The 10,252-nt window shown below is 44.4% G+C and overlaps 1 protein-coding gene across 1 annotated transcript; it reads left to right on the top strand.

Moving 5' to 3' along the window:
* Positions 1–5,300: 5,300 nt before the first annotated feature.
* On the top strand, positions 5,301–6,790 carry LOC123105609 (ethylene-responsive transcription factor 1). The gene has a single exon (XM_044527699.1). It carries the CDS (start codon positions 5,519–5,521, stop codon positions 6,605–6,607), a length of 1,089 nt encoding a protein of 362 aa, XP_044383634.1. The 5' UTR covers positions 5,301–5,518; the 3' UTR covers positions 6,608–6,790.
* Positions 6,791–10,252: the final 3,462 nt, after the last annotated feature.

Below are 10,252 nucleotides of genomic sequence, written 5' to 3'. Positions count from 1 at the left end.
CCGCGTATGTGGATTGATTTGATCGGAACAAAATAAAGCCCGGCCCCATCCTCTTAAAATCAGGGGGAGATGATTAGATTAGAAAGAAAAAGGAAAAAAACACAGCTATAGGATGAAGTGGGAGCACGGATGGAAGCATGGGGAGGAAGCAGGCAAGCCCGATCCCCCCAATGTACCGAACGGGCTTCTCACGCTATCCATCTAACCTCACATACTTTTTGGAAAGTAGAATAAAATAAAATGCAATTTATATTTTTCTAAAAAATTCTCAAAGAGATAATACATTTTGTTAGCAGACAAGTGAGACCCGGACCTTGCAAGGAGATACCACACGGGGGGCAAGGGGTGTTGCTACGCCAGCCTGACAGTGGGCCACTGACAAGCCACACGAGCACCATATACGACCCATACAGAAGGACGCACTACATTTGAATGTCTATACAAGTTTGAGCACAAAAGACATGTATCTTAGAACTGTGGGTATCAAAGTGACAACCGAGCCTAAGTTGAGGCATTTCCAGTATGTTTACCTCTCTTTTTCTCTGGCCATCACCCTAGAAAAAGCATCATGACATCATGTGGTGGGTTCTATTCACAACCACTCTATTAATCATGTTGCAATTTATGTTGGGCTGGTCTTTGGTGCTACGTAGTTGGGGAGAGAAAAATATGAAATTGCGGCCTTTAGGGTATAAGAGCAATTCTAGCCGAGTCGTTCAGATATGGTTCACCGTAAATGATATAAAGGTGATCACCAAGAAATATGAAGGTTGAAATGATTGACAACAAAGTCAAAGTCGCTAAAATTCGGCCTCCACTAATTTTCCTTTAAATAGGACCCACTTACCAGTGGATCAGAGTTTTTCTTCTATGTCACACATTTTATTCATAACAAGGGATGAAAATTAACCGTGCCGCCACTTACAATCATAGAACAATTAAACTACATTTTTTTTCTTTCATTGACTTCTTTGCCTCTTGCATATCTTCAGAATTGAGAAATAGAATGTCTCTCTTCTTCGAAGTTGGTTGGATGGTGGTTCACGAAGTGTCTAGTCATTATCATTCTTCAATATATTATTCAATAGTTCTTCAGCTTGTTCAATAGTTTGTTCCCTGAAAACACAACCAACACAACTATCTAGGTAGTCCATAAAAATATCAGTTAGTGCATCATAAAAGATATCAAGTATTTTATTTTTCTTAAAAAGATGATCAAGCAAAACATTAAGTAGTTGGAGAAGTCTCCCCCAAGCTTGAGGGAGATTCTCTTCTTCAGTTCGCACAAAGCTATATATTCCCTGTAAGATAGCTTGTTTCTTATGAGCAGAGACATATTTTTCAGAGAAATAATAAATCATATCCTAGGGACTACGCACACAAACAGGAGCAAGAATATTCAAACCATATTTTAGCATCACCCTTTAACGAAAAACGAAACAATTTAAGAATATAATAATAGCAATTTTTTCTCATGAGCAAATAGTGTAGTTATATCATTCAACTTAGTAAGGTGTGCCACGACGGTTTCAGTTTCATAACCATAGAAAGAATTAGATTCAACCAAAATAATTAACTCAAGATCGACAGAGAATTCGTAATACTTATCAGTAACAAAGATAGATGAAGTAGCAAAGATAGGTGAATCGTAATTCTCAGTTTCGGTAATTTCATCAGTTTCGGTGTTCTTAAATTCTTTAGCTTTAGCAAGTTGTTCGTCAAGAAATTCACCTAGTGGCATAGTGTCATCAAGCAAAGTACTAGCATCATTCATAGCAGAAGTAACATCATCAATTACTTGCGACATCGAAATTAATAGCAGGTGATGCTGTCACAAACTTACTTAAAACAGAAGATGAACTAAGTGCAGACAGAGACGGAGCTCCCGTGTAAGGACTGGTGTCAACTGACACCAGTGCCAATAGTAACCTCAAGTTATCTTGTTAATATGATTTGTCTTTGACCCCAGTCCAAAAAGATGATTGACCCCAGCCCAGCCGGAGAAGCCCGAAGCACAACCTAATTCCAGCCCAGCCATAGAAGCCCACTGTCCCTAAAAAGATCTGTGGTCGTTCCACCAAATTCCTATTTGCCGCTGCGCACAGCCCAAAAGTGCCCCACCAAGTTTCTCTCTCTTCATCTCATCGCCTCCTCTCAATCCCCTTCCGGTGTGATAATTCCTTGCTCATGCCACCTGATGGAATTACAGAGAGACGAGCGTACGGATCAACGGGATTTTGGTCTAATCTGGAGACGCCGGCCGGCCGATTGTTGCGGCATAATTTGGTGCTAATCCACCAAGCCTAGATTTGCTCTTCCCAGGTATGCCTCATGACACGCATGTGTATTACCTTCAGCCTTTAGACTAAATTTCATAACTGAACTAATTAGAATCTTTTGATCTTCTCTTCCTTGATTCATGTACGACATTCATCTACGACTAGGAGGTTATGGACAGATTTTTGTGGAAACGGCCACTGCCATCTGTCGCAGCAGGGACTTCAAGGTCACTTAGTAGACAAGATCATAGTCATGTATCGATTTTCCATGTGGAGAAAGATATATTTTCTACTATTACAAATGATGATGTGATTGATCCATTTAAGAAGATGGAAGATTGAGAAGGGAAGTTATAAAATGTGAGCATCATGTCACTATATTTTTACTTAATGATATTTATTTTAGTTTGTTTTTTCTTAACATTGTTGTAAATATAATATGTTCTTTTGCTCATTCTTTTCAGAAGGTAACAACTGAAGTGCTTGAAGTTAACCTTTTTGCTTTATGACTTCGCTTAGCCTGTACTCGGTATGACTTTTTTGATTTAATAATAATATTACTGAATCATTGTATATATTCTCTCTTTATGCCGCACTCCAACATTATGTATGTTGCGCCGCTATAGTTAGTGCTAGAGTGGACAAAGCTTGACACCAGTGCCCATTTTTTCTAGCTTCGTCCCTGAGTGCAGAGCCAGGTAACAGTTCCTTACCTCCCCTCGTCCTAGGGGGAACGATCTTGGTTCTATCATCTTTCAGATTCTTCATAGTGACCAATATATATAAATCACAAGTGACTCATCAAATAGATCTATGCTACCCGGCAACGACGCTAGAAAAAAATGTCTTAATGACCCACAAGTATAGAGGATCACAATAGTTTTCGAGGGTAAAATATTCAACCTAAATTTATCAATTCGACACACGAGGAGCCAAATAAATATTTGCAAGTATTAGCAGTTGAGTTGTTAATTCAACCAAACCTGGAGACTAAATATCTGTAGCAGAGTGATCAGTAGCATAGTAGTATATGATAGTTTGTTAGTGATAGCAGCGGTAGTAACAGTAGCAGTAATAGTTTTGTAGCAATTGTGACAACAGTAGCAATAATATTAACTTAGCAAACATCAATATGTGAAAAACTCGTAAGCATTGGTAACATTGATCGTGTAACAGTTATTATCTAGGGTGACACAGAACTAGCTCCAATTCATCAATATAATGTAGGCATGTATTCCGCATATAGTCATACGTGCTTGCGATAAGAACTTGCATGTCATCTTTTGTCCTACCCTCCCTTGGCAGCGGGGTCCATGAGAAAACTAAAAGATATTAATGCCTCCTTTTAATAGAGAACTGAAACAAAACATTAACACATGATGAATAAATGAACTCCTCAAACTACAATAATCATCGAAAAGAATCTCAATTATTGTCACCTTGGAGTATGTGGATCATAACACGTAATAGGTGTGTATAACTTGCAAGATATAATGAATAACACAAATATATTCATGAAAACATAAAGGGTTCAGATCTGAAATCATGGCACTCGGGTCCTAGTGACAAGCATTAAGCATAGCAACATCAATCTCAGAACATAGTAGATACTAGGGATCAAGCCCTAACAAAACTAACTCGATTACATGATAAATCTCATTCAACTCATCACCGTCCAGCAAGCCTATAAGGAAATTACTCACTCCCGGCGATGAGCATCATGAAATTGGTGATGGAGGATGGTTGATGATGATGATGATGACGAAGGATCCCCCCTCCGAAGCCCCGAACGGACTCCAGATCTGACCTCCCGATGAAGAATAGGAGGTGACGGCGGCTCTGTATTGTAAAACACGATGAAACTTCCTTCCCTATTTTTCTCTCGGGAAATAAGAATCTATAGTGCCGAGATTAGGGTCAGCGAAGCCTCGTGGGCCCCACGAGGCACCAGGGCGTGGGCAGCAGGTGGCCCCCCTTTAGTGGGTCTTTGCTCCAGTACTTTTTTTTATATTCCACAAAAAATCTTCAAAAAGTTTTGTCCAATTTCGAGAACTTTTATTTCTACACAAAAAACAACACCATAATAGTTCTGCTGAAAACAACGTCAGTTCGGGTTAGTTTCATTCAAATCATGTAAATTAGAGTTCAAAACAAGAGCAAACATGTATGGAAAAATATATAAGCGACGGAGACGTATCACGGTTCGACCTGCAATGTTGTATGGCGCTAAGCGTTGGCCGGCTAAAAGGCGACATGTTCAACAGTTAGGTGTGGGGAGGTGCGCATGTTGAGATGGATGCGTGGCCACACAAGAAAGGACCAAGTTCGGAATGATGATATATAGAGCTGGGTAGCACCGACGTCGTTTGATATTATTTGGGCATATTCATCACAGACCTCCAAAAGTTTCGGTGCATAGCGGACAACTAAAACGTGCTGATAATGTCAAAAGAGGTCAGGTAAACCAAACTTGACATGAGAGAAGTCCATAAAGAGAGATCTCGCAAGAGAACCAGGCATGGAGAGGGTTGCGTGGAAGCTTTGCTATCCAGGTAGCAGAATCGTGAGTTGATTGCGGGATTCTATGTGCGTCACCTCTAGCCTACCCTAACTTGTTTTTAAGACTAAAAGACGTGTTACAGTCGTCGTTGTTTCTTCTAGAGGTACGTTTTTCTTTTGCTCCAAGCTTTGGGTGAAGCAGATGCGTCTAGTCTCGGTCCACATGGTTTATCCCAAATTGCCAGTAATGACCATTTGAAAACCTCCAAGTGGTCGTTCTTATCCTCCTCGGCCACGAGCCGGTCCGGTCCACCCCACGAATTTGAACTTCGCCTCCCCATTTCTTTCCTCCGGTACGAGTCCCAAACCCTCGGGAATATCCCCGCCCTCCGTTTGATCCGTGCCGCGATACTCCCGAGCCAGGCCCGGGAGGAGAGGAGGGGAGGGGAGGGAAATCCCGAGAGTGCCCCTGAACCGACCGGCCCGTGCTCCCCACCCTTTTTTGCTTTTAGCCCCCGCCTCCTCCGCCACTCGTCCTCCGGCTTCCACCGCAACCCCACAACCGCACGCCACCAACACCCCCGCCGCACCCGCCCCACCCACCGACGGACCAAACCCTAACCCTAGCCCTTCCCCCACCGCCGCCGCCGCCGCACGCGCTCCCATGGCGGGGCGCCGTGGCTGCTGAGCGCCAGCCCCCGATCCGCGCGACCATGGATTGACCCGCCCGGACCCGAGGCATGGGGCCCAACCCTAGCCTGGACATGCTGGCCGCCGCGGCAGGGATGGAGTCGGCGGCGGCGGCTGCGGCTGCGGCGGAGGCGGAGGCGGAGGCGGAGGCGGCGGAGGCGCAGCCGAGGGGCCGCGTGGTGCGGATCATCGTGCACGACGCCGACGCCACCGACTCCTCCTCCAGCGAGGACGAGTCGGCGCCGCCGCCGCTGGCCCCGATGCCGACGACCAAGGAGGAGCGCCGGAGGGAGCGCAAGAAGCGCCGCCGCGTCATGGAGGCCGGGAGGAGGGACGACTCGGGGCCGCCGCAGCCGCAGGCAACCGGGGCGCGCACGCCCTCGGTGCGGTACCGCGGCGTGCGCCAGCGCCGCTGGGGCAAGTTCGCCTCGGAGATCCGCGACCCGATCCAGGGCCGCCGCCTCTGGCTCGGCACCTTCGACACCGCCGAGGAGGCCGCAGCAGCCTACGACGCCGCCAAGATCCGCATCAGCGGGAGCCGCCGCCCGGCTGACGGCGCCACCGGCTTCCCTTTCTCCTTCCCGCCGCCAGAGCCTGCCAAGCCGACCGTCTTGCGTCTTCCCATGCCGCAGCCTGCCAAGCCGACCATCCTGCGTCTTCCCATGCCACAGCCTGCCAAGCAGATTACCTCGCCGCCGCCTCCTCCTCCTCCGCCTGAGCCTGCCAAGCCGGCCATCTCGCCGCCTCCTCTGCCAGCTAAGCCGTTCGCCCTCCCGTTGAAGCTGAGGCTGAAGCTTTCCTTCAATGCACAGGTCAAGGACAAGGGTTGGAACTGGTGCTCTGCAGGCGATGTCAAGGAGGAGGAGGACGGGGATTGTGATGGCGAGGCAAAGGTTGGGGATCTGAGCATTGCAGGCGAGGTCAAGGTGGAGGGTGGGGGCTGCGCAGGGGAGGTCAAGGTAGAGGGCGGGGGCTGTGCAGATGGGTCGAAGGAGGCCGGCAGTAGCTCTGAGGTCAAGGCGGTCAAGCCGATGTGGGCGATGATCACCGGGAAACGAAAGAAGCGGTCAGGCTGCGGCACCCGTGTCGGCGCCCTCCACGCCTCCTCCGTCTGCGTCGAGGAAGTTGGTGGAACCTGAGGCAGGGTCCAACTATCCCCGTAATTACTATCGTTAGATCTTCTACTCTTCTGCCTAGCGTCGTCGTCCCATCTTCTTTGGTATTGTGTAATTTTTGTCAAGTACTAAACTCCTTGATGTGCAAACTCATGACCATCCTGTGATATGATTGTGGATGATTTAATGTATATACACCCTTCAATATGGTCGATAGTCGATGCCAAGGATATGCCACTTTGATGTGCAATGAAACTGATGTACTATAATATCCAAACTAAAATTCTTTATTGAGATATATATGTAGCTTTCATCTTGGATCAGTATGTAAGTTAGTGGGAAGCTATAGCAATCACTCCTGAAGTGGTAGTAGTTAAGAATTTGAGATGGTCTTTTCCTTTTAGAATGATGGTCTTTGTGAATTCTTCTCGAGAACAGATGTGCTTCTGCCAGTTAGATCAGTACTGTTACTTGATTTGTCTCATGTGTCCATGTCCAGGTTCAGTTATTTTCCTTTGTAACCTCTGTTTTATGTCATGTCCTGGTGTTAAGTGTTAACATCACCATGGCATGACTATCATATCACTTATTGAATGACTTGGTGGAATATGAATCTTGGTGACAGTAATGTGATGGTTGTAGAATTCGGCGATTTGCTTCATCCAGTTTTGTAGCTGAAATCTGCGGCATCTGTTGTTTCAATCTGATGCTGTTTTAATATTTGTGGTTTGAGTTCAGATGTTCTCCTTTTATCTACACTTCTTCACATCTAAAAAGTAAAAACACACACACAGCCTTTTCTGCTGTGTTGGTGCACATGGATGTGGAACAATGCTCATTTTGGTAGAAAGATTTGGAGTCTTGCCGAACTTATGCCTAACTGTTCTGCTACGGACACAGAAAAACATTTTTATGTGGTGTGCTATGTGCTTGTCTCACCAGCCTGGCCAACAAATCTCATGTTATCAGTCTGATGAGGGGCTGCACAATTTCATCAATTGAAAAGGTTCAATTCTAGTTGCTCCTGCCGGTGCAGTAATACTGTAGCACCACATGTTAGATGAGGAGTTCAATATAGTAAGTACTGTACTTACTATGTCCTTGCCATATAAAGCGTATTTTGATTGTTCAGACAACATTTCGATCACAATTATTCTGTTAGCATAGGGTTTAAGTGATATAAAATCACAAATCAAGAGTAGCTACTTTTTGGTAGGAATTACTTTTGATTTGATTGTGCCCTGGGCCAGAAGGTGTCCAGTGTTCTGCCTTCATATGGTCACAGGAAACATGATCTGGGAACCGAAAAGAAAATGCTGGATACAAGCCCATTCCTTCCAGCAAGTATTTATTCAAACGTCACTAGATCTGTCTTCAAATTTGAACAGATCTGATCCATAGTCGAATGTTTGAATACTTGTTAAGCTGCCTTTTCCACGACCGATTCTTGTTTTCGTCGAGTATGTTCAAGGGTATAAAATTATTTATGCAGTCTCCAAAACAACTATACGGCATTACCGTTGCAAATGTCTCCCGGGTGATTCCTGGCAGCAGCATATTATCCCATCTATGATGCCCAAGCAGAGACAAACATGCCTGACACCAAAACATGCCTGGGGCCGCATGTGGACTATTGTATTCACTAGAAACAAGGAGTCCAGTTTAGTGAGTATTCCCTCTGTCTGGATGCGTAAAGCGTATTTTGATTGGTCAGACAGAGTTTTGTCCAATGATTATTATTCTATTAACAGAAAGTTTTATGTGATAGTATAAAATCATCATAAAAAATAAGTTCTTCTGAATACAATTCGGCGCGTGATCTTGGGGTGCCCGGGCCTTAAGATGACAGTGGTCGGTGGGGAACTATGGCAATTCATTCCTAAAGTCGTACGTAGTAGTTAAGAATTTGAGATGGTTTTTCTTTTTAGATTGATTGATGTTAACTGTGCTTCTGCCAGTTAGACCAGTACTGCTAAATGTTTTTTTGTCCCAAGTGTCCATGTCCAGGTTCAGTTATTTTCAGTTAAGGCATTTTTAAGCTCTGTTTTATGTTATGTCTTGGTGTTAACATCACCATGGCATGACTATATCGCTTATTAAATGACGTGAAAGTAATAATAACACTATAATGATAGTAGAATTCTCCAACTCCCTTCGTCCTGTTTTCTAGCTCAAATTGGCGGCTTCTATTGTTTCAATCTGATGCGGTTCTAGTATGTGCGGTTCTCAAGTTCAGTTATTCTATTTTTATCTACAATTCTAACATCTAGAAACGCATAGCCTTTTCTTTTGTCTTCTTGGTGCTCATCTTGGTAGAAAGATTTGGAGTCTTGTCTGAACTTATGCCTAACTGTTTGCCCATGGCACTGTCGAATATTTTTGTGTGGTGTGTTATTCAGTTACTCTGCTTGTCTCGCCACTTTGGCTAACAAACTCATGTTATCAGTCTGAGGGGCTGAGCAATTTCATCAACTGAAAAGGTTGAATCTAGCAGTGTTGCTTGTACCGGTGCAGCAACGTGGTTATGATGACTGCTTGGTGTTCTAAGCACTGTAGCACCGCATGTGGCTTATTCACCAGAAACAAGCAACCCAGTTCAGTAAGGATTCCCTCTGTCTGGCTATATATAGCGTATTTTGATCGGTCAGACAGTGTTTTGTCCAGCGATTATTCTACTGATAGAAAGTTTATGTGATACAAAATCACAATGATTGTGAGGTTTCCTGGGACAGAAGATTTTCTAGTGTTCACTTTCTTCATGGTCACGGCAAAGACAAAGCTTGGAACAAAAAGGGAAACTGGATAGCCATTCCAGCAAGTATGTTTCTAACTCATCTTACACCGGTTCTCATTTTCGCCGAGTATGTTCAAGGCATTAATTAAATTACATCTGCATGTGCCTCTGTATCTTCAGAGCAACAGCACAGCATTACCGCGGCAAACGTCTACCACCTGATGATGCCCAGCAGCAGCATATCCCATCTATGATGCCAACCTGAGACAGACAAACATGCCTGCCTGAATCCAAGTTTGCCATGAATTCATACAGTCCTTCAATATAAACCGCTACGACCCACAAACTCTCACGGCATCCTCCCTTCCTTTCAGGAAGGACGCGAAATAAGAACTGGGCTGCTACATTGTCAATTCGGAAGCTCCGAGACCGAACCAAACACCTCAAGGCACGAGCTAGATGATGATCCTTGTAGTACCTTAAATGAGATATGTAGCTTTCATCTTGGATCGATATGGAAGTTAGTTGGGAACTATGGCAATCTTCTTAGAATGATGTTGGTCTTTGTGAATTCTTCTTCAGAACAGGTGTGCTTCTGCCAGCTAGATGAGTACTGCTAAACGATTTGTGTTACGTGTCCGTGTCCAGATTCAGTTATTTTCTGTTAAAGCCTTTGTAATCTTTATTTTGTGGCATGTCCTGGTGTAACATCACCATGGCATGACTATTATATCTCTTATTAAATGACTTGGTCGAATATGAATCTTGATGACAGTAATGTTATTTATGATAGTAGAATTTGGCAGTTTGCTTCATCCAGTTTTGTAGCTCAAATCGACGGCTTGTATTGTTTCAATCTGATGCTGCCCTAATAATTTTGGTTTTCTTAGGTTCAGATGTTCTCATTTTATCAACTTCTCTGTTGCGTTGGCGCA

Source organism: Triticum aestivum, chromosome 5A (genome assembly GCF_018294505.1).
Source record: "Triticum aestivum cultivar Chinese Spring chromosome 5A, IWGSC CS RefSeq v2.1, whole genome shotgun sequence".
NCBI classification, from domain to species: domain Eukaryota; kingdom Viridiplantae; phylum Streptophyta; class Magnoliopsida; order Poales; family Poaceae; genus Triticum; species Triticum aestivum.
The sequence above is the reverse complement of the archived record's forward strand: the minus strand, read 5'-3'. Positions and strand labels throughout refer to the sequence as shown.